At 27.8% G+C, this 25,142-nt stretch overlaps 2 protein-coding genes across 2 annotated transcripts; one reads left to right on the top strand and one right to left on the bottom strand.

Moving 5' to 3' along the window:
• Nucleotides 1–5,198: 5,198 nt before the first annotated feature.
• On the bottom strand, nt 5,199–9,814 carry LOC114384511 (type IV inositol polyphosphate 5-phosphatase 11). The gene is made up of 8 exons (XM_028344205.1): nt 9,689–9,814; nt 9,412–9,571; nt 8,976–9,115; nt 7,768–7,844; nt 7,547–7,672; nt 6,900–7,087; nt 6,625–6,762; nt 5,199–5,576 (listed from the first exon to the last, which is right to left on the bottom strand). Exons 1-8 carry the CDS (start codon nt 9,709–9,711, stop codon nt 5,409–5,411), a joined length of 1,020 nt encoding a protein of 339 aa, XP_028200006.1. The 5' UTR covers nt 9,712–9,814; the 3' UTR covers nt 5,199–5,408.
• Nucleotides 9,815–16,788: 6,974 nt separating this feature from the next.
• Nucleotides 16,789–25,124, top strand: LOC114384441 (protein DETOXIFICATION 33-like). Its single transcript, XM_028344112.1, has 9 exons — nt 16,789–17,275; nt 18,345–18,540; nt 20,915–21,260; nt 21,358–21,444; nt 22,304–22,360; nt 23,350–23,588; nt 24,150–24,268; nt 24,453–24,539; nt 24,860–25,124. The coding sequence occupies exons 1-9, from the start codon at nt 17,015–17,017 to the stop codon at nt 24,917–24,919; spliced, it is 1,452 nt and encodes a 483-aa protein (XP_028199913.1). The 5' UTR covers nt 16,789–17,014; the 3' UTR covers nt 24,920–25,124.
• Nucleotides 25,125–25,142: the final 18 nt, after the last annotated feature.

Below are 25,142 nucleotides of genomic sequence, written 5' to 3' on the forward strand. Positions count from 1 at the left end.
AATCCCTATCATCAATTTCAAATGTTAATGTGTACTTTATTAACGTTAACTGATATGTGTCTATTTATTAGTCATGCAGTAGATATTTTTTCAATTATTTAATTACTAATAAACTTAATTTATATAAATAAGAATCATAAAAAAATTAGTCAAAATAAATAAAATCATGAATTTTTTAAAAAAATTAGAGATGAAAACTTTCAATTAAAAAAATGAGAGGACTAAATTTTTTTTGAGTATTTAACGCAACTTCATAATTAAGACTCAACAATATTTTTTTACTTGAATTTTTTAATTATCAATTATTATATATTAAGAAAATTTTAAATTCAACACTAATAATTGCTTAATGTTACTTTAAAAAATTAGAAATATATAAGTAGAATTTTCAAATTCTTTAAGTTATGATATAAATGATTGATTTTGTCTCATACATTCTATTATTTATTTTTAAATAAAATACTTATACACATAAATTATTTTAAACATGCATATAAACAAGGAATGTGCAGCCTGCGCGGATGCACGGATTACCAACTGATTATGTCTTAAAATGAGTTTAACACATTTGGACCTTCACTAAACAAACTTAAGCCCGATTAGAAACCTTATTACATTTGAATTCGCAAAGAAGCAAAACATAGTTTACTAATGCTATCAAGGTCACTTAAACAAGAATAAAAGTCGCTAAAGCAAAAAAATGTTACACAATGTAAATAACAATTTTGCCTAAGCTATATATTATTTGAGATGGGATCAAATGATGTTAAAGTATCAAAATTAACTCATTAACTCACTAAAAAAGTAACGCGCTCTCTAAGTCCCTCACGCGTCCTCTCATTAACATCACCTCTCTAATTACTTTTTTTTTTCACACATGGTCATTCGTTCCTTATTTAAATCTATTTGAATTTGAGTGTGCATATTTTTTTTAATATTAACCGTTATATGCTTTGAATCGGAATATTAGAGTCACTAGTTTTAAGTAGACAAAAAGAATAAAAATTAGATATATAAAAAAATCACTATCAAAAATCTATTGCAACTCTCAGGTTAAGCCTTCAATTTCCGTCCAAATAGATAACACAAAGAAATTCTGGAGAACAAGGTCATGTGAAGGGCTTTTAGAGAGAACATCGCATTTTTAAAAACCAAAGAAATTTCCATCCAAATAGATAATTCAAAGAAATTTACTTTTAAAACCAAAGAAAACTATGCCAAGGGAAAATAAAGGGATGAGATCTGGTGTGAAACTTAATTTGATGGTGTCATTTAATCTTAACCCATGTTATTTACATTTATTTAAATTGATTGATTTATTATGTTCACAAAAAGGTTTTTTTTTCCCTTCAAATAATACAAAGTAGTCTAGCCTTTTGTGAGTAATGTTATATCCTTTAAAATTTTCTATTATTTTATAAATAAAATATTAAATGAAAAATAATTACATTTAATGTTTTGAAATATAAGATTGCAGTCATGAATACTTTTTTCAGATTATATCCAATCAATACTTATTATAGGATAAAAAGAGTAGGAGAACTAATACGGTAATATATATGTTAGAAAATTTAATTTGAAATTCTTTAATTTAACATACTTTCAAAAAACTATTGATCTAACCTATTTAATAAATTAAAAAAATTAACCTTAGCTGTAATGCATAGATAAGATAACCTATAAAGTGTAACACCCGTGACCAGTAACTTGATACTTTTGTAAGGAAAAACTACAAATTAGACTAATGTGATATATATTTAACTTTAAAATAAAAAGCTATACTTTTTTATTTGTAAAAATTAAAAGATATATAATTTTAAAGTCTTTTATATATCTTTTTTCTTTCTAATGAATCAAACATTGTTACGTATTCATTTGTTATCAAAACTGATTGCTAGAAATATTATCAATTCATTTCCCCAATTATTTTGTTGTGTGAATTTTGAAGACAAAGAATAATTCATTCAATGTTTAAATTAACGTATAAAACTGATTTAAATTTTGTAACTTTTTATAAAATATTTTAAATTTTATTGAAAATATGATCTGACCTCATTATTATCACAATTAAAATCATTATTTCTCTTATATCTTATATATTATTTTAGGTGTCAATTAGTATTTTTTTAATTATTTATCTTTTTACTTTTGTATAGATAAGAAATAAAGGATGATTAGACAAATAAATTTTATAAACATATGCATCAAACAATTATAATAAATGTGCAGCATGCAAAAATGGAGTCAAATGAAATTTTTTTCATGTCATTGTTTCAAAGGCATGAAACTTTAAGCACTCACTTTTCATAACTTTTTCATTTTGCTAATCAATTATTGACTATTAGTATTTACATCACAACCTTTTCATAGTATTCTTGAGTATATTACATTTATATATAAAATCAAACAATTAGACACCAAGATAATTAAGTTAATAATAATAATAATAATGACATCAAAACTTATATTGAAGCTATCTTAATATTATTTTAGATTTTTAATTAGTTGTTCTTATTATTTTTCATATAAGACTTGTTTAATTTTGCTATTGACTTCTATTTGGTAGAAATCACACTTTTCTTTTTGCATACTTCCTTCATGCATAGAAATCAAAAGCTTTACTTCATTAATATATTTTTTAAGGATCAATTAGAAGAGGTGCATTTAAGGATTAATATATTTTTCTATTCTTTGTTTGAATCTAACAAGGCATGTGAAGTGCGGGTTGAGAATCAAACATTATATAACAACTCATTTGTGTTTATTATTATTATTATTATTATTTTCTATGCACATATGTAACTTTACATTTTTTGTTTCTTATTACTATTATGTTAATTAATTTTTTATCGTTATCGTTCAACTATTTTATATATGTTTTATACTTTTCCTTTTTTGCTATATTTTAAACAAATAATGCATACAATTTTACCCTGTCTTGTTTTTAATAATAAAAAAATCAATAATTAATTTGGCTTTTACTTTATATCTTCAACTTATAAAATTATTTTTTAACATGACATGAAGAGACCTTATTATAGATGATATTTAGAGTGGTAGTGCACTAGTGATAAATTCACTTAAGTGTTTTTCAAACTATTTTTTCATGCGTATATAATACTGAAAAAATGACAATTAAATTGATGCAAAAATCTCACTGGTAATTTATAGCAAAAATCATGTAAATAGTACATAATTTACAATATTAATTAAATTTAATATATAAAAACTATAAAAATAACATAATAATAACAACAACAACAAATATTATTCTTTATATTTATGTTACATAATGAATATTTATTATTCTTTAAGATCTAAATTTATATGAATAAAAAATCATAATATTTCGTAATTGACCATTACGAAAAATATTTACTATTATTACCATTCAAAATTATTATAATAGTTGTAAATTATTCAATAATAGAATAGTTATAATTACTAAATAACATTATTTTCCCAAATTTATTAAAAGTGAAAAAAAGAACATAAAAAGTAAAATATAATAATATAAAACAATTAGGACTATATACAAATAATAATTCTTACATAGATAAATAATTCTAATAGTAAGCAAATAAAACATATAAAGTCTCAAATATAAAAAAAAACTGATAAATATCCTTAAAAGTAATAAGTAATGAAATTAAAATCGAAGAGCTGGTAGTAATAATAATAGTAAAAACTAATATCTTGAAAATGATTAAAATATCAATTTAAAATAAATTTTTAATTTTTTAAATAAAAATATTTTAAATTGACTAATTATAAACATAAAATTTAAGTACTTGTAAACATAGTATTCCCAATAATAAAAATGAATATTCAAATTTATATAGTTATCAATTTATAAAATTATTATATATATATATATTTTTTAATTTATACATTTTATATAAGTATGACGTCATTATTATTTGGAGAAAGAAAAATCAAAATGAATTTTAATAGCTTAATATTTTTTCAAACAACATCTCCTCAATTAAAAATTTAATTAATTATCTCTTTTAATTTTAACTTATTATATTTAATATCCTATTTAATATTTTAAAAATTAGTTTATTAATGAGCATATATATTTTTAATATACAAATACTAAATACATTTTTATATATAATTTAATCGAACCGTGCATCACTCGAGGATTTAAAATCTAGTTGTTAGTGATATTAACTTTAGATTATCTCACATTTACATAGGAGAATGCTTGTGCAGATAAAATTGTCGCTTTTGGTCTTAGTTTAAATGATTTTTGGTGGTGAGATACAATCCCTTCCTTTGTTAGCTTCGAATTCTACACGAATGGAATAGATCTTCCTAATTATGGATTTAAATTATTTATGATTTTATGGGCATGGGTGTATGTTTCCTCATATCTTTTGTTTGTTTTTTTTTTTTTTATCAATGAAGCTTGGGGCAGCTTGGCTCTAGAGGAGGAAGGGTGTCAACATAGTTGAGATGTTTTATTCCTTTGTTATTTTGTGTTTCTTTGTTTTGTGTGGAAAAAAAACAATTGCTTAAAAGAAACTAAATTTCTCACTTTTTTTAAACTAAAATTAGTGATGGTAAATTTATTTGAAGAACACACTAGAGATTCTTAAACACTAAAACATTAAGGCCATAAAAAAATTTATCATGTCTAAAATTTCCACAAGAAATAAAATAATCAAATAAAAAAATTGTCGGCTATAATAGGTCAACTTCAACATTGGTGGCTTTAGTTGGAACTAATCCAAGGTAATCGCCTCAACCAATCAAAACATGAGAACATCACGCAAAACATGGAGTCAATTCTCAATAAACCGACCAGAAGACTTATGTGTCCATATACGGCCAATTTCAAATTCCATAAACCTACAAATTCGCACATTTCTTTGAGTTATATATATATATATATATATATATATATATATATATATATATATATATATATATATATATATATTGTATTAATTAATTAATCTAACTTACAAATCAATGTTAAAATAGAACATGAAATAATAGACACCCGTGGTAAAAAAACATTTTTTTATAGGAAAAAAATTTAAGAGGAGGGAATAACGTATAAGTTAAAACCAGAAAAATTTTCAAACTTAAAAACACTTACATTTAAGTCACTCTAAAGATATGAGTAGAAGTTCAAACTTACAACGCATTATATGCGAGATTCTATCTTATTTCACTACACAAATTCCTTAAGGTTAAAAAATAAATAATAACATTAATCACGAAACACTTTACACTCGTCAATAAAATTTTTGTAGGGTTAATATCAGTGAAGGAAAAACAAACTTTGTCACTAATACATTAATTTCTTGTAGATAAAAAAAAATAATGTTATACTTTTATATATCAGATGTTAATTTCCGCACATAGCTAGCTAGATTTGTTCACTACAACTTGGTTTAATTAGTTGGAATTTGACGAAGTCTTAAGCAGAGATGTGCCTTAACTGGTTTATGATCAGAACCGTAGATTTCATCCATCGACTCGTACGAATGTAGGGTTGCTTCCATTTTGTTTTCGTCTTCAATTCTGAACAATATACGGTCTGTCCATGCAGGCACTCGTATCTGTAACAAGACAAAATGCAGGTATGGCAAGGGATTACACACAGTATTTTGAATTACTCATATATGTATGTATAAATTAAATACGTACAATGTATTAAAAAAAAGACACTTATTGAATAACAACAACAAAAAAAGACACACATATACATCATGCGTGTATACGCAATCAACTTACGTTGAACGTCAGAAAATCACATTTGTAAAATGTCACACGAAATTATAAACTTAATTAGAACAACTACGTACTTTGTGCTTTATGGATTATTTTTTTTCCCCTTTTTTTATTATTTTTACTTTATTTCCACTTAATTTAGAACGTTACTTCGTAGTGTTCTGAAGAAAACGTATTTCGTAATGCTATATGTAATCTAACCTTGGAATTATTACATTTAAGTTAATATAATTTTTTTATAATAATTTAATATAATTTTTAAAGATTTTATAATTCAAAATTTATTTTTTTAAGATGAATTACAAATTGAATTTTTTTTTTTTAAAAAAATGAGGGTGAATTGCTTTATATATATATATATATATGTTTAAAATTCGGAGGATGCATCACATTCTTAGTTTGCATTTAGAATTAAAACACTAAAAATATTAGTGATAATAAGAAAGTGAGAAACAGTACAAAAAATATTTTCATGATTGACATATGATTATCAGAGTAATCGATCTCAATTTAACAGTAGAAAAAAAAAAACGGCATACACTATCCAAATATATCCAATATAATATCAAATTTATATATGATATGTTAAGTCAGAATATCGAAATATTTTTGTCCAATACATGAATCCGAGTCCTTCCATGCATAAACCAAAGAAAGCTCCGCAAAATATCTCATACACACAAGCACAAAATGTTTAAAAATTCCGTGTACTTCTCTTATTTGACTATAAGGCCAGCTGTTATTTGAATTTTAGCATTACGTAGCATATAAGCTATAGCATATATAATTATTTATACATGTTGTCTGGATAATAAAAATCACACATAATCTAACCATGCATGGCGTATTGATGTGGAATTGAAAAGTGTTACTCACCTTATGACTTGTATCATAATTGCTACTTCCTTTATTGTACTTATAAGTTGGCTTGAAATTCAATGTTCCCTCACAAAAACCGTTGAAAATTTGTCCTCGACCAGCTTCCTGTAAGAGTTGGTCTTTGCCATGCAACCGCTGAAATAGCCAAATAAGGAATTAATTACGTGTGAAAATATTCAAATTAAGTTGAAAACTATAGTTCGTTCTGACATAAATATATGAAGGGTTGAATTGAATGGAGAGAGCGAGGATAGTATTGGTGAACTAATTACCCGGTGAAGGTTTTGCTTTATCAAACTTCTAGCAGGATATGTATCAATCCCTTGAAGCCTGTAGTTTAGATCTCCTAACCAAATTGTAATATGGGATGGTCTAGAATATGGGTTCCAGAACTTTGAAAAGAGGGAGTGTGATATATGCCTGCATTGTGAATTTCTTTCTTCCACGTTGCGAGCATGAGCTGCAAATTAAAAGAAAACTAGTTATTACTACAATTCAATTTACCTTTCGCAACTACTGACTTGGCTCATTGAACACATGAATTTAATTACATAATTACTATAACTCTATAAGGAAGAGTACTTATAGTCTCATTAATTTATATTAACAAAAAAAAAGTCTCATTGATTAAGTGAAAATTTGGAATGCTAAAAATAGGGTCAAATACTGAAAATACAATGATTTTCAGCTGAACTTCTTTCTACAATGAAAATTAGTTACCGTAATTAATGGCACCTGCTTGCTAGTAATTATAGGAGAATAAAAAAAATCATGAATAATATAATTTTATTCATTTCAATAATAAAAAATTTAGTTAACATTGGTTAATATTTTTCAAAGATTTTTAAGAGAACAATACTATTATTACTCCTTGACCAATTTGTTTGTCCTGAGAAGTTATAACAAGATCCTTAATTACCAGAGAGGTGGCACGAGATGAACACCATTCGAATGCCTTTGTAGTTGATACGGATGGCTACAGCCCCTTTCTTTCTTCCAATTATTCCTCCACAGCCCCCAACAGATTGTTTGTCTACCTTCAATTCTGACAATTGAAATGAAAATGATCACATTATTTAGTGGGTTTTACAACTAATTAATACTATTAACCACAAGAAAAACTTTGATGCAAAATCTCACCGTTAATGAACGATCCAGCATCCTTTAGCCCAAACAGGTATAACTGCAAAGATTGCATGATAACTTTACCTATCAGGCTTCATTTCAAAAAGAATGAAGGAAAAAGATAGAAAAATCCAATAAGTTCACATACACAATTCGGAAAACAAATGTTTTGTAAATGATTTAAAGAATACTTAACATTTTAGAATTAGAATTTGAACTTAATTTAACTTTAAAAACTAATTCAAAAAATATTAATTATTTTTTACTTATATATACTATTTTAACATGAAATTTATAAGATTAAACATTTAAACATGATTCCGTAATGACTTATAACCTATAAACTTATATATAGGTCCAAATTCCAATAACAATCAGTAACATAAACTTTATTTTCATCTTAAAATTTGAATTTAGATCTATCTTAACCTTTAAAGTTAACTAAGAGAAAAAGAATTATGTTGTTGTTTTATTATGAAATCTCCAACAAAATATACTAAAACTGAGCATGGTCTTTTATTGATTTTTGTTTTTGTTTTTGAAAAGCTTTTTTATTCATTTTGTACTTAAGTTGACAGCAGCGAGTTTAAATCTGACATTAATTAATTCAAGAATTAAATTATGCTGTGGACGTAATTGGATCAGGTGCTTACCATTATATCAAAAGATACAATTGTACGTAAGACATGACCTAATTAAATCTTTTTACTCAAGATTTTACTAAGCATGACCATTGTTCCGTATATTCCATTCTATTGGGTCTTGGAAATCCAATAAAAATATATGTGTTGACCCATAATTAATAATTTATAGGTTACATTTTTCATTAAATAATTTTTTAACTTTCTTAGATAAGTTTAAGGTACACGGTAATAATATGTATTTATTTTCACATCTAGAGTGGAAAAGAAATGACATGTGATAAAGATATTCACTTATTCAGTAATTCTTGATTGAAGTCCCTAGCTAATTAAGGTTGATTTTATAATTCTATATTGTCACCTGGCCTATATATACATTGCTTAATACTTATATTATTGTCAGTACATAAAAAGAGTGGCTGTACTTACAATGTATATGTTTTCTTGACAACATATATATAGCTACTAGGATTGGATAAAGTCTGAAGGCTTATGCATTTTTATAGATTTTCAATCTTAGGATTAAAACAAAACAAACCGAAACAGAAAGAATGAAAACAAAAAGTGTGGCCAATATCTTACGTATGACTTTCATCAAGAGCTGCTGAAAGCAGAGTTGCGACTTTGTTTCGTGGACATGGAGGAGCCTCTTGCAAGCCAACAGCTAGAAGATCGAACTCGCGGTTACTGCCAACCATTTCAGCAAAATCTTCAAACGTAACCTAATTCACAGCAAATGAACTTCCATAGATGAACATGAAAAAATTAAAATGAGAACTTCTCACAAAGTTTTAAGTTTATTAATTAAGATAATAACTAGTGTCCTTAATTAGGATATTAGTTAAAAAATTAAAAAAATTATTGAAATATGTAAAATTATATTGTCAATAATTTTTTTTTATGTTTTCTACAAAAATATTTTCTCTTTTTGTAGTTCCTTAAATAGTGCCTAAGGCACTGGTTAGCAACATCTATTAATTAAATGAAATTAACCATAAGTGTTAGTAATTGGGTGCACCTGGCCATTCATGTTCCAAGTAACTATGGAGATGCAAAGATCTGAATCAATGGAGAAACTGCAAGCTTTTTCCACGCCCACAGTTCTTATCCCTATGTGAGAGGGTGAAGCTTGGTTATGAATGAAACCCATTGGCCTTCTCTTCGACCTTGTTTTACTTCTTCAAATTGTAGAGAGAGAGAAAAAACAAAATGGATATGGTGAGAATATTGATTAAAGAAAATGAATAGGTAATGTTAATCAGACTAATTTCATTCATAAACATGATGGATCATACCCTTTGCAAAGTTGGTTTCCCATATTGTGTGTGACGTGATTGGCAAAATGAAAAACAGGGATTTCCAGATATATACAAGCAATTTTGAGTGAAAAGTCACTTTTAAGAGATAGAGGGAGATGGAAGGATTTTAAAATTATTGACCTGGTTATTATTTGAACCATATATATATATATATTGGAAGCCACAAATCACAACTTCTGTACTATTCTAGAGATTGTCAATCATTTGAAATTTTCGAATATATATATGTGGTCTTAATTATTTTTCTCACGAGTTAGGTCGGGTCTCGTTGGGAAATGACAAAGGATCGAGGGAAGTTAAAACAAAGTTGAAAAGGACCATTCGACCAGCCAAAAACTATCCACGTATGCCATGCAATTTACGTCAAGTAACTCTGCCTAACTAACTTGTGTTGAAAAATCATAGAAAGGAGCACCCAAAACTGTTTCGGTTCTAGCCCTCTATATATGGCTTCAACCTCCAAAAGTCTTTTTTTATTTTTGGTCTCTATTCTTTGAGATAAACTCATACTAGCTATCATATGTATGAGCCAGCAAAAGTCAATATAAAATCATTCAGCAGATTTATGATATCTAGTGCATTTACCAACTATCGATTTTTGTAGGAAATTGGTTCCCTTAAGTATACTATAAAAGCGAAAATAATAAATGTAATGAGAGAGACAAAAAAATATTAAATGATCGAGTGTAGAGAATGAGGTATTACCTCCTGTATTTTTTTTTTTTACATAAACCTTTTGTATTTGCTATACAAGGTCTAATTAACTACTACTTTATCAAGATTAAAAAATTTAAACAATTTAGTTGATAATATCAAATTTATCATAAATTTTTTTTTTTCAAAATTATCAATTCGATATAAAACTAAAAAATATTAATAGGTTATATTTCTCATATTGTCATTGTAAGATATATACATACTGATATAAACATGCAAATGAATTTAAATGTCATATTCAGATCAACAACGGAAGCTAAGCAGCACAAGCGTACCACCAGCTATTGCAGATCAAACACGAAATGGTGTAAGTACGAACCCGAAGTCAGCTTTGTTTTTCTAGATCCTTATTTACTCTGAATAGATGGTGTATTTTTCTGAATAGAGAAGTAGGCTTGGTGATACAAAACTGAGAGCACCTCATCCTATTTATAGAGTTTGTCCATCACAGAGCTTAACCAATTCGTATCAGAATGTGGGTTTGAGGATAGGAACGTGAGTTTGTTACTAAACGTTACAGAGATAAGGATTTAATGTGGGAGGAAAATGGACCAAATTCAGAAAAAAAAATTCCCAAAAAAACTACAACGGGAAAAAGTAGAGGAAGAATGTGGACCCATACGAAAATTCCATTATTCTCCCACTTGGTCCATTTAACTCAACATCAATCATAACAAGAAACATAATATGAGTTATGACGATAGTTCCTCTGATGATGAGTAATATCTTCCATATACCACAATATATCAAGTCTCTCAACACTAGTTCTCAACTTAATGAATAAAACATATGTTTATTCTAGATCTAAACTGAATGATTTTTCTCGAAATAAATAAATATGTGCACAAATCCATATGAGAAAATATCTAACTAAATAAGAGTTTCATTGAAAATAACAAATGTATGTACAATGAAATTACATCATGGAACCAAGTTTCATTCGTACTACATGATCCTTAAAATTCTTTGGTGGCATGCCTTTAGTTAAAGGATCAACAATCATCAACTCAGTGCTAACGTGTTCAATGACCATTTTCTTCTCTTTAACACGTTCTTTTATGGCTAAGTACTTGATGTCGATGTGCTTACTTCGACTTCCATTTTTATTGTTTTTAACCATAAACATCGCAGTAGAGTTGTCACAGTACAACTTTAATGGCCTGGAAATAGAGTCCACAACTCTAAGGTCAGACATGAAACTCTTCAACCATACACCATGCGAGGTAGCCTCAAAACAAGAAACGAACTCAGTCTCCATAGTGGAAGTAGCAATTAAGGTTTGCTTGACACTTCTCCAAGATACAACTCCATTGGCTAACATAAAAATATAACCAGATGTTGATTTTCGTGAATCAACGCAACCAACAAAGTCTGAATCAGAGTAGTCAATCACTTCCAAACAATCAGTTCGTTTGTACATGAGCATGTAATCCTTTGTCCCTTGAAGATATCTCATCACTTTCTTTGCAGCTTTCTAGTGATCAATACTTGGATTACTCTGATATCTTCCCAAAACTCCAACAGCATATGCAATGTTAGGTCTGGTGCAAATCTGAGCATAAATAAGGCTTCCAAAAGTTGAAGCATATGGAGTATTTTTCATGTGTTCCCACTCAAAATCATTTTTCGGGCACTGACTTAAAACGAGTTTGTCACCCTTCACAATGGGAGCTATACTTGGTGAACAATCTTTCATGTTAAATCTCTCTAAAACTTTGTTAATATAAGTCTCTTGAGACAAACCCAAAATGCCTCGAGATCTTTCCCTATGGATCTTAATGCCAATGACATAAAATACCTCTTCCATATCCTTCATATCAAAGTTCTTCGAGAGAAATTGTTTCACCTCATATAGCAAACCCTTATCATTAGTTGCAAGCAAAATGTCATCCACGTATAACACAAGAAAGCAAATCTTACTCTCATTGACCTTTTGGTATATACATTGATCTATGATGTTCTCTTCAAAGTCAAATGAAGTGATGACATCATGAAACTTTAGATACCATTGGCGGGAGGCTTGTTTCAAGCCATAGATTGATTTATTAAGCTTGCAAACTAAGTGCTCACCTTTAGTAGAGGAGAATCCTTCAGGCTGTTTCATGTAAACCTCTTCGTCTAGATGACCATTAAGGAATGTCATTTTCACATCCATTTGATGTAACTCAAAGTCAAAATGAGCTACTAATGTCATAATTACTCGGAAGGAATCTTTCTTAGATACTGGAGAAAAAGTCTCTGTATAATCAATTCCTTCTCTTTGAGTGAACCCTTTGGCAACAAGTCTTGCCTTATGTCTCTCAATGTTGCCTTGTGAGTCTTTCTTAGTTTTAAAAACCCATCTACATCCAATGGCTTTTACACCACTAGACAACTATTTGAGATCCCAGACTTGGTTAAACGCCATAGAGTCTATCTCATTTTTCATGGCATTGTGCCAAAAGTTTGATTCTTTAGAACTCATGGCCTGTGAAAATGTTTCAAGATCATTTGCAGTTCCAATGTTGTAGTCTGATTCTTGCAGATACACTACACAATCACTAGGAATCACTGACCTTTTGACTCTAGTAGATCTTTTTAATGTTACCTCATCACTTTCTTGAGGAACTTGTTGCTCAACCGGTTGTTCAATAGGTTGTTCAATATTATCTTGATATTCCTCATCAATAACTTGATCTGTATGATTGTTTCCAATAATTTGTTTAATATTATCAACTTGATCTTTATTTTTAAAAATAAATAAATTTGATCATGTGGCTCGTTATGTTTTTTCTACTCGAAACACTAGACATATTAATTTCAATCTAAATATTAGAATACTCAAGTTAAAATTGAAATCTAGAATAATTTTAAAGATTAAAAGTGAAAAATTTAGTAGAAATTTGATAAAATTATAAAATATAAGATAAAGTTTTTTTAACAGTAAAGATTAAGGTTTGGCGAGAAAATCAAAATAATATATATATATATATATATATATATATATATATATATATATATATTAAAAGACAATTCAAAAATATATTGCATAAGTACTAAACGAATAGCAGTAAATTACAAATACATAATAATAATAATAAGTTACAATTTATTATTAACGTCTGGATATATTTGTCACACTTTTTATACTTTTAGGGATTAAATTTTATATTTTCATCTTTCAGGGACGCATTTATCAGCGGAGTCGGAAGACGAAAAGTCAAAAAAATATTATGACAAATATACTCCTGTGCCTACAATCATTTTAGTGACAAATTTGTCATTCTATGCCATGTAAGTGACTTTATTAACGGTAACGAATAAAAGTTAACGGTAAAATATATATTTGTCACATTTTTTACACTTTCAGGGACTAAATTTTGTATTTTCATCTTTGAGGTCACATTTGTCAACGAATTACACATTGAGGGACAAAAGTGATTATTTACCCTTTTTTTTATCTTAACACAAGTATCCTTCATTAAGTTAGAATAATCTTACGTCAATTGATTCATGTGTTTAATGATAAAATTAACTTATTTTTATACCTTTATATTTTAAATTTTAAAATATAAAAAAAATCAATATATTTGAAATGTTTTAAATCTTGTCCATTTCTATCAAAATCTCTCCTATTGGAGGGAAGCAAAAATTGGATAACAAGTTAAGATATTTTGTTCCCTTTATTTTCTTTCAAATTATAAAAAGTTCTCTCCTCTCTTGTCTATTTCCCTTACCAAACAATATAGGTAAGGAACGTGCTTTTTTTTCCTTCCATTTTGGTGGATGCAAGTTGAACTCTTTACTATGCTTTAATCATATTTATTATGCTTGCCTTATTACTGTACCCTGTTTTTGTGGTCCACTGTACCCTAATTTTGATTCAATGGTCTTACACGCAACATGGAAGTTGTTATCAGAAGAATATATGTGAAATGGTGAATTTTTCACCCAATAATACAAAAAATTAAATAATTATCCAAATAATACAGTAGTTCCCAGTATGTTAACATGCACCTAACAAACATGCATGCAGATCCTGAATCGCTTTCTTGCATGCATTATTTTTCCTGAAATCCATGGCAACGACAACTTCACCCCCGTTGTAGCATCATCTTCCCACAGATCAAGAACCTTTACGAGAATGAGAGGGTTCCTTCACAATCAACCTATATTTTAAATTAACAAACCAATTTTTCTCATGTATTACTACTTATTAGTGAGCACAAGGGGTTAATTATTTGTACAATATGTCTAGAGAACTATATATAGAAACTAATAACTACGATAATGAGATCCCATAGGGAAACAAGTCAAAATATAATATTTGTCATATCTCCATTATAGCTCCATGCCAACATACACTTTCCTTGAGTTATTGCATAGCTAATTCATGTATGGATAATTTTTTTTTTATTAATTATGTTATTAGTGTGAAGTATTTATTGTCTTTTTCAATTATTAATCTTTAATAAAAAAATCTTACATATTAACCACGTTTAGTGAGTTCTCTCCCTTAATCATGTTTTTTTTATTTATAAAATTTGAATCCAAGAACCAAGAGTATTATCATTAGAATTAATGACTTCTTGGTCCATGACAATTTTTTTTTAATTATTTGTGATGGAAAAATTATGATTATATTACCTGATATATAAACTTAACGACAAATGATTTGTTCCCCTGATCTTAATCGATCTCCATTTGACACATTGTTGTTAATTCTTTTTTAATTACAAATTGAAAAACATAAATATGTATTACTTGGTCGAAATTATAGACATGCAAGTGGTGGTATAAGCCTACCTAACAATTTTTCCCTTGACCATCTCGGACTTGAAGTTTAATCATATTTTTATTGTGTTGTTTAAAGTTGTACGTTATTCTCTAAGTTACATTTAGCAAACATGGTAATCATAATTTAAATTACATTACAGTGGTAGCATTAATTGATATTTTAAATTGATTGCAGACGACAAAAAATGATATTTGATCATTAATTATAGGCGTGACTTCTATTTTGTTTATTTTTCTTCTTCTTCTTTTTGTTGGGACCAGCCTTTAATTTGATGTTGGGAGTTGCAGATTAATTGTGGAATGGAAAATTATTAGCTGGTGTTCATGATATTCAGAGGATTAGGTATTTCGTGGCGTTTCTACTTTGGTTTTGATGTGTGATTCCTTTTTCTCATGGTCCCAACGAAGAAGACAAGATAGAGGATTAGACCTTAATAATTGTACCTAGTACCATGTTAATGACTTTTTGGGCCGATTATAAAAGTAATTTGTTTTAACCTAAGGTAGGTTAAAAAAAGAAAATATTACATTGAAAAATTTTAAAGAGGAAACAAAGGCACTGCTGAGATGATCTGTAAATGTAAAACTCCTAGAGAAGGATAACATTGAGAGAGAGGGAGGGTGTGGAAAGGTAATTTCATTTAAAGCTAAAAATAAGTTATTTTCATCCAATTTATTTATAAAAAAAATTGTTTTTTTTATGCTTTTTTTAACAATTTTTTTCTCCATAAAATGTGTTTGGTTTAAAAATTGTTTCATAAAAGTTGCAATTATGAATATAGTACAAATGATATTTATTGAGAAAAATTGCATTGAATCCAAGTCCAACAAACTTTAGATGAAACGTGCGTAGCCACCACCTTATCCCGTGGCAACCCCCAGGTAGATAAATGGTTTCCATATTGACCAGCTTTGCGGACATTATTATTCAATCAGGTCAAGTCATAAAAAAAATGGTGATATTCGTTGGTTGGTGAATTTGAGTGTAAAGAAAATAAAGATAAAAAATAATAATAAATATGATAAATAATATAATAAAAATAGAAATAGAAATAGAAGAAAAGAAAAGTACGTTAATCATTGTAATTCCGCTCAAAGGCCTGAGGTGACCGCACTGATCCATCTATTTCAAAATTTCAATGTACAGCATAAAGCTACAATTTAAAATAATTGTATATCAAATCAAGCATATCATCAATAATTTTTTTTTTATAATTGAACTTTATGCATTTGCTCTAATCTTTTACCATTTTTTTGGTATATGAACAAATTGAGTGATAATTATAATAAATATAAGAGAAGATAAGTTATACACCAATAATATAAAATCATTTTATAAATCACATGTATAATATTTTTTTTTTACAACAATTTTCTTAAAAATTATATTATTAGTTGACATTTTATATTAAAAGTGTATAATCATTAAATTATGATATAATAAAAAATTTAAGAAAGAAAAAGGAAAAAAAGATGTGAAATGAAATAAAAAAAAAAAGTGAGTATATATGTTAACTATTTTTCTATACCTACGTCCTTTACCTACCATACCAACCATCTTTCTTTCATACATTAATTGCAACTCGTGCTTCGACCTCTTCCTCACTCTCACTCACCATTCCCATATTCATACCCCATTTCTCATTTCCAACACAGTGTAGTATATAATAAGCTAAATCAATCTTTGTCTGATATTCAAAGACCACTTCAAATTCTCATTTCTTAAAAAAGGGTATTTGAAATTGATATTAGTAGCAGTAGCACAAGTAGGTGTCCGATTCAGTGCCAAGTAACCTACTAACCAAGCCAATGGATTCTCCCTTACTAGAAAACATTGACAACTCTACTACTTATGTTGAGGAGAAGAAGACACTGAACTCTGTTGTTAAGAAATTCGGGTTTGAGTCGAAGAAGCTATGGAAAATAGCAGGCCCTGCTATCCTCACCTCTATATGTCAGTACTCACTTGGTGCACTCACTCAAACATTTGCTGGCCTAGTTGGTGACCTTGAACTTGCAGCAGTTTCTGTTGAAAATTCTGTTGTTGCTGGCCTCGCCTTTGGAGTCATGGTACTCAAACTTTGTTTTCCTAAACTCAATTGTGTTTGAAATCATGTCATGAAGAAATTTGATGCTTTGATTCAATTCATCAGTTTAATTTTTATGCATGGTCGGTATAAAGGGTTAATCAATGAGAAATCATCGTTGCCGTGACTACTAAGATAGTCATTGTATAATTCAATAGCCGTATGTTACTTATCATGCATTTGTAATTGAATGATATTGTAAAAACTTTGTATATTATCCATGCATAGAGTATTTACTCTACATTTATTAGCAAAAGAGGCAGAGGTTTTTGAGAAATCAACATAAAATCATTCACTTTTTTATTTAATAGCTTAAACTATCGATTAGATGTTGTTGTGTTGTTGAGTTATGTGTTCATTCATGTCCATAGCATATAGATGTTAAGTTCATGCATTGATATATATATATATATATATATATATATATGTATGTGTGTGTATTAATTATCAGCAATGCTGAATTTTACTTGTACCAAATATCTTCGTAAAACTGGTCTAATTATATATTTAGAAAAGTTAAAACTTGTCAGAAAATAAAGTTGAGTATTGATATTTACTTATTTAGTTTTCTTCTTCATAAAATTGGTTTAAATTAAGAAAAGTAAAAAATTGCCGGAAAACACAGTTGAGTATTGATATTTATTTCTTTAGTTTTCGACTTTTCGTTGCCTGTATATTAATAACAATTAGCTATTTTTATTTATTAAGACTTAGTGCTATTTATACAACAATTTACATAATATTTCATTTATTTATTACATCTAATATTTTTCTCTCTTTTCTCTTTTGCCTTTTCTTTTCATGGTATATATAATTTATTGTATGAGTTATTTTAACTATAACATTTCTCTTTTACTAACATTATCTTCGGACTTACTAATGTTTAAGAAAATACTATTTTTTATTCATAAGTATAAAAACTATTCTGAGTTTGTTTTTTATTTCAATATTTATACAGAAAAATGAAAAAAAAATCATTTGGATGAGTTAATTAAGATGTGAAATTGATGGTTTATTTTGTAATTAATTAATTATGTTTTTGTTGAGATCAGTTGGGAATGGGGAGTGCCTTGGAGACTCTGTGTGGGCAAGCATATGGTGCGGGACAGAGCACGATGTTGGGTGTGTACATGCAGAGATCATGGGTCATCTTGTTCGTCACTGCCCTTATTTTGTTACCTCTTTATATTTGGTCACCTCCCATCTTGAGGCTCTTTGGACAGACGGCTGAGATCTCAGATGCTGCTGGTCAGTTCTATGCATCACTTCATATCATTCTAAACTTATTACTTTAGGAGACAAAAATACTACTCCCTCCTTCCACATTAATAAACGTGTTAAATTATTTTACTCAGACAAAACAATAATAGATGAGAATGATAATTTTATAAAATTAACCTTATATTATTATTATTTTATTTATAAATTTTATTACTCATCATTAATATATAAGAAATCTGAGTGGAAAATATAATATTATATTAAAAAAGTTAAAATGAGAGTTATTTTAAGACAATTTTTTTTTACATCATAATTATAATAGGATCGAGAAAATAACAATTATTTAATTTTCTTTATTCATGAAAATTGAACTCAAATATATTGAGGATTTGAATCTTGCATCTCCCAATTTTTTAAAAATCCTAAATTTCTCTTTTCATATTATATCATGTGGAATGGGGTTTCATAATAATAAAAATTAGTTTTCAGAATAAGTGTTTCATAACAGCAAAAATAACTTTTGAAATTGACGTTCTGTACTAGTAAAAAAAATAGCTTCCGAAATAAATGTTATATAACAATAAAAAATAACTTTCTCTTATGAAATAAACATTCCAGAATAAATGTTTTATAACAGTAAAAATTAACTTTCGAGATAAACATTCCACATCAGTAAAAAAGATAACTTCCAAAATAAATATTTCATAACAATAAAAAAATAATTTTGATTTTTAAAATACGTATCCCATAATAATAAAAAATAACTTTAAGAATAAACATTGCAATAGTAAAAAAAATAGTTTAACATTTTCAAATAAAAATGAAAGTGCAGGATACACATGAGAGTACAGCATTCAAATCCCAATACATCATTTTATGTGGCCCACAGTCCTCTTGGGCCTTGGCAATTATTTCCCCCTAAATTTCAACAGTGCGTCGTATACAAGAAAAATTAATTTGTTATTACAAGTAGAACGATAAATGCATGTATGTACTAATCCTACTACATGAGAATGAGACTTTTTCATATAGCGTAGGATAATTTTAATTCAAAACTACTTAAATATTGGGGAGAGTAAGTTATTGTCAATGAAGGGGTTTTTAAATAGAGTAAGTTACTTTTTTCTTTAATTAAATCGAAATCTTAGCTAATTTCATTCATAATGATAGAAACAGTACATGAAGGAATTTGATAAATAAAAAAAATAAAAGCATGGTTGTTAGCATGAACCATGATGCTCCTGGCAGATGATGAGTAACATGATTGGTTTGTCGCTTTAATTTACAAAATTCTCTTCTGAGTTTGGAAAAAACTTTAGACAATCTTTATATTTATCTAAGAAATTTTTTAAACCAAAGCTGTTTTTACAATCAAGAATATGTCTCGATCGTCTCTAATACAGATGCCTACACCAAAACCTTGATGTTTTGGTTGAATAATGTTGCGTTGATGTTGCATTTTACTCACCTCGCTTTGGTTTGAACCAATGATTGAGAGTTGTGTTCTCACCACCTTCAAGAATATAGAGTAAGTTATTGATAACAATAACAACTTATTACTTTAAATATAAAATAAGTGTAGTAAAAACAGAAATGATAAAATAAATAAATAATATTAATTACTATTATATTTTATTTTCCTTAAAAAATTATAAATGCACCTGACATATATATGATTTATCTTTAATTCATTTTTAAAAAGTTGAAATTTATTTTAGTTTCTTATTTTCTTCTTACATAAATACTTATAAAAAAAGTTATCCAAACATAATGTAAGCCTTAATTATTTCTGCTGAGTTGTCAGTACTTAATTCCCTCCATCCATCCATCGGCCCTTGTCTATCCAAACATAATGTAAGCCTTAATTATAAAAAAAGTTATCCAAACATAATGTAAGCCTTAATATAAGCCTTAATTATTTTCTTCTTAATTATTTTTTTAAAGATAGAATAATAATAATTAATTTCCCTTGTGATTGGCTGAAAACAGTTATAGTTACTTACTATGATTTACTTCTAATTAATAGATGAAGTGGATTTTTTTATACATCAATAGATAATGTGATTATTTTAGTTTTTAATGAACTTTTAAGAGTTTTACATTATCCTATGTAATAAAAAAAAGTAGATAACAAAAAATAATTATAAAAATCATATATGGTAAGTTAGAAAAATATTAGCCACATTTTCTTTTCTTATTAATATCAATTAGTTGAAATTTATTGAAAACCACAAATTTAATAAATACTACATCTCATTAAATGATTTACTTTGGTGGTTTAGAGGAGAGATTCACCATAATTTATTGAAATGTTTACACATTAAAATTTCTTTTTATCATAATTATAATTATTATTATTATGAGCACATTGTATTTATTTACTTGTACTTTATTTTTGTAGGGAAATTTGCTCTGTGGATGATACCTCAGTTGTTTGCATACGCTATAAACTTTCCAATGGTTAAGTTCCTACAGGCACAGAGGAAAGTGCTGGTGATGTTATGGATATCAGTAGTTGTTTTGGTGCTGCACACATTTTTTAGTTGGTTTCTTATATTTAAGCTTGGATGGGGCCTAATTGGAGCGGCAATTACTCTCAACACATCATGGTGGGTCATTGTGATTGCACAATTGTTGTACATTTTCATCACTAAGTCAGATGGAGCTTGGAATGGGTTTACATGGCTAGCATTTTCGGACTTGTTTGGTTTTGTAAAGCTTTCTCTGGCTTCAGCTGTTATGTTATGGTATTTTTCTCTAGCTAACTTCATTTTGCATTGGACTTGATTATATATATTTATATTTGCTGAAATTAAATATGGTGTTAAATGTGAACTCTTGCAGCTTGGAGTTTTGGTATTTGATGATACTGGTGGTGATAACAGGGCGTTTGAAAAATCCTCTAGTACCAGTTGATGCCATATCTATCTGGTAAAAATTTCTCTACCCTCCCTCTTCAGTCCCTCCAAATTCACTTTGTGTGGAGAAGTTGAAACTTGAAAATATAATAGACTAAAAGTTTTTTTTACCCTTTAGTTAGTTCCTATTTAAATTTTATTTGTTTTTAGTCTTCAAAGATTACAAAAATGTTGTGTTTTGAGTCCTTGATCAGAGATTAAAAATGCATCGTTTTTTTTATTCAATATAAAGATTAAAAAATAAACAAGGACTAAAACAAATGAAGAAAATGACAAACATTCATAATTTCATATAGCAAAAATATAGAATAAATGATAAATTTAATAATTTCATATAGCAAAAATATAGAATAAATGATAAATTTAATTTTTGATATTGTGATTTGTTGTTACTGTAGTCTTCAAAATTAACCAAACTAAAAAAAGTCTCAAACTATTATATGTCACTTAGTCTAAAGTTACATGTACCAAACGATTAAGTCTAATATCAGAGACTTTTTTAATAATCAAAATGATGATTAAATTAAGCAACTTAAACAAAAATTAGGGGCCAAAATGCTGGTTAAAATTAGGAATTTAAATGGAACATTATAATTTCAGTTTTTTTTTTTAAATTTTGTTAAATCAAGGACTAACTTTTAATTTAGTGGGCCATGAGAAGGTGATATTCACTTTCTAGTTTGGGCTTATGGGCATGTCACTCATCTACAGTTTTGCTGTGCTTGCAAGTTGCAATTTCATAACCGAGCTAGTGAATTGCAATGCTTTGCTTAGTCAATGCCAACATATCATTCCAAGTGCCACTATATTGAGTGAACATAACAAAATCTAAGATCAAAATCGATTACTAATACTTGTTTCCATGTTTGCAGTATGAACATAAACGGTTGGGATGCCATGATTGCAATTGGGTTCAATGCTGCTATAAGGTGACCATCTTTCTGTCTGTTCCTTTTCACAATACAGTTCTAGTCACTACATATATAGAAAACCCCTATGTTCCTATAAGCTAATGAATAGTTGATTTTGAAATTTGGATTGATTTTCCATGAATCACATTGGGACATAATTTCTCACTAATCATGTGGGGACATTATATAGGGGTGACTAATGGAATATTTCCAAGTAGTAGTAATGATACTTTTACACGCCCTTCGGTTTAAAGGAAAGAAAAAGATGAGAAAGTAAATTGAGAAGAAAAAAAAAAGGATTAAATTATTCATTTGGTTTCTAATTCTTACTTTTTTAATTCCTAGTTTGAAAATAATGTTTTTATTTTTTATTGTTTACATTTTAATTCTCTTTTAGTCTATGTAATTTAAAAATGTTCTTTTTAATCCTTATAGATTGTATTTTTATTCTCTTTTAGTCCTTTTAATTTGAAAGTGATATTTTTAGTTCATATAATTTGTATTTTAATTACCTTTCAATCCTTACTACAAAAAAAATATAAAAATAATTAATTACAAATTAATATTTTTTTATTACAAATTATCTTACGATAAATTAGTTACAAATTACTTGTTAATATTTTTTTAGTTAATTGTAATTGATAATATTACTCATATTTTGATGTTAAGGACTAAAATAAAATTAAAATATAAATAATAAGGATTAAAAAGACCACTTTCAAACTATAGAGAGTAAAACAAAATTAAAATACAAATTATAAGAATTAATTTTAAAATTATAGGGACTAAAAAAGAATTAAAATATAAACTATAATAACTAAAAAATTATTTTCAAACTATAAGGATAAAAAAATAAAAATTATGAAACTATAAAAACAAAATAAGTTAAAAAAAAATATTTCAATTAAAATAGAATGAAAAGGTATGAGAATACACATATTTTTAAAACTTCATCTCAAATATACTCAAGAGTAATTAAACCAAATACTATGTTAATTTATGGACAGTGTGAGAGTATCAAATGAGCTGGGGGCTGGTGATTTCAAGGCTGCAAAGTTTTCAGTGTGGGTGGTTTCCATCACATCAGTGTTCATAGGTGTTGTTGCCATGATCGGAGTGCTATCAACCAAGGATTACTTTCCCTACTTGTTTACCACCAGCGTTCCTGTTGCCAATGAAACAACTAGGCTTGCTGCTTTGCTCGGTGTCACAGTGCTTCTAAACAGCCTTCAACCAGTCCTATCAGGTTAGTTCCACAAACTATGAACACAAGCAAAGTACATTATCCAATCGAGGATTGTATTGTTTTTTATAAGTTAAATGCAATTTTTTAAGCACTCTTAGTGTTGTTTTTAAGGAGAAAACTTACATGCAATTTTATAGGTGATTGTATATATAAAAGTTATAAGATTGATTTGATGGTGAAAGAAAAAAAGAAAATTGTGGATTTGTATATGTTATTGATATTATTCTTATATTAGAATTGACGTTTCATCTAATTAATTTGCATAATAAAAAATTTCATTGAATGTTAATGTAGATTATCTAAAGAAAACTTGAGTTATGATTGAGGAACAATACTAACCATACTTATAGAACTGCAATTAAGTTTGTCTTGTTTCTGACTAGAATTAGAATTTCGTCTCAATAACCTATGTGGATCTTTAATACAAACTTTTATTACATAGATTAATTAGTTGAAACTTCAATTTTAATTATAAAACAAGAATAAAAATATGTTAAGAATTACATTTAAATTCTCTTTTTTTTTCTTTCTATTTTATGCCATTGTGGTCTCTGGTTTTAGGTGTTGCTGTTGGGGCTGGCTGGCAATCTCTAGTAGCATGCATCAACATTGTGTGCTACTATGTTATTGGATTACCGGCAGGGATAATATTGGGATTTCCACTTGGTCTTGGAGCAGAGGTGATGTACCATCACTACCTTCTCTTGAAATTATATACCAACAGATTTGAAATAAAGTACAACAATATATTAGAAGGGATTCATAATCAATAGCATTATCAAACTTAATTGTTTGTTAGTGACGATAAGTTTGCAATTTATTATTGTACTTTTTATTCTTACTCTTTATGCCTGTGTAATTCAGGGTATTTGGTCAGGGATGATTGCTGGCATAGTTTTGCAGACTACAATCCTTATAATCGTCACTTCAATACGCAACTGGAAAAAAGAGGTTGGTACTTTCCACATTTATTGTTTTCTTTCTATTTTATTTAATTCTGCTTTAAGGAAGATCCAAAAGTAAATGTTTCGGTTGTGGGTCCGAGGGAAGCAAACATTAACTAGATTTATATGAATGGAACATTAGCAAAACCTTAATATTTATATTTATGAGTATTTTATTTATTTATATGATGTCTTGTCACACTTGCATTTCAACATATTTTAATTTAGAGTTAGGGTGATGGGAATTACCAATTTTCTTTTTTACAATTTACAAATAAGTAACCTGTTTTTAGTTCAAATTTAATTTGTTGCCGATGGATTTCACAGGCTGAAGAAGCAGAGAGCCGCGTGAAAAAGTGGGGAGGAGCAATTGCATATGATCAATGATGACTTTTTATCATAGTTGAGAATTAGGCAGAGATTCTATTAAGTTGTATCAATAATGATTGAAAATTTTTAACATGTATTTGAATTTTAGATTATAGGTCAGCTTGTTATGATTTCTACATAGATAATTCATATGATTGAGCACTGATTAAACAAGTGTTAAATTAAGTTATTTAAACAAAAGAATCTCAATTATAAATCTCAATCTTTCATGCTCTCAAGT

This window comes from Glycine soja, chromosome 14 (genome assembly GCF_004193775.1).
Source record: "Glycine soja cultivar W05 chromosome 14, ASM419377v2, whole genome shotgun sequence".
Taxonomy (NCBI): domain Eukaryota; kingdom Viridiplantae; phylum Streptophyta; class Magnoliopsida; order Fabales; family Fabaceae; genus Glycine; species Glycine soja.

Coding starts and splice junctions, on each gene's coding strand:
- LOC114384511 (XM_028344205.1), bottom strand. CDS start 9,711: ATGGGAAACCAACTTTGCAAAGG. Junction 7,673..7,767: donor TGCTGGATCGTTCATTAACG/GTGAGATTTTGC, acceptor TTCAATTGTCAG/AATTGAAGGTAGACAAACAA. Junction 7,088..7,546: donor CATCTCGTGCCACCTCTCTG/GTAATTAAGGAT, acceptor TTTAATTTGCAG/CTCATGCTCGCAACGTGGAA.
- LOC114384441 (XM_028344112.1), top strand. CDS start 17,015: ATGGATTCTCCCTTACTAGAAAACATTGACAACTCTACTACTTATGTT. Junction 18,541..20,914: donor TGAGATCTCAGATGCTGCTG/GTCAGTTCTATG, acceptor TTATTTTTGTAG/GGAAATTTGCTCTGTGGATG. Junction 23,589..24,149: donor CCTTCAACCAGTCCTATCAG/GTTAGTTCCACA, acceptor CTCTGGTTTTAG/GTGTTGCTGTTGGGGCTGGC.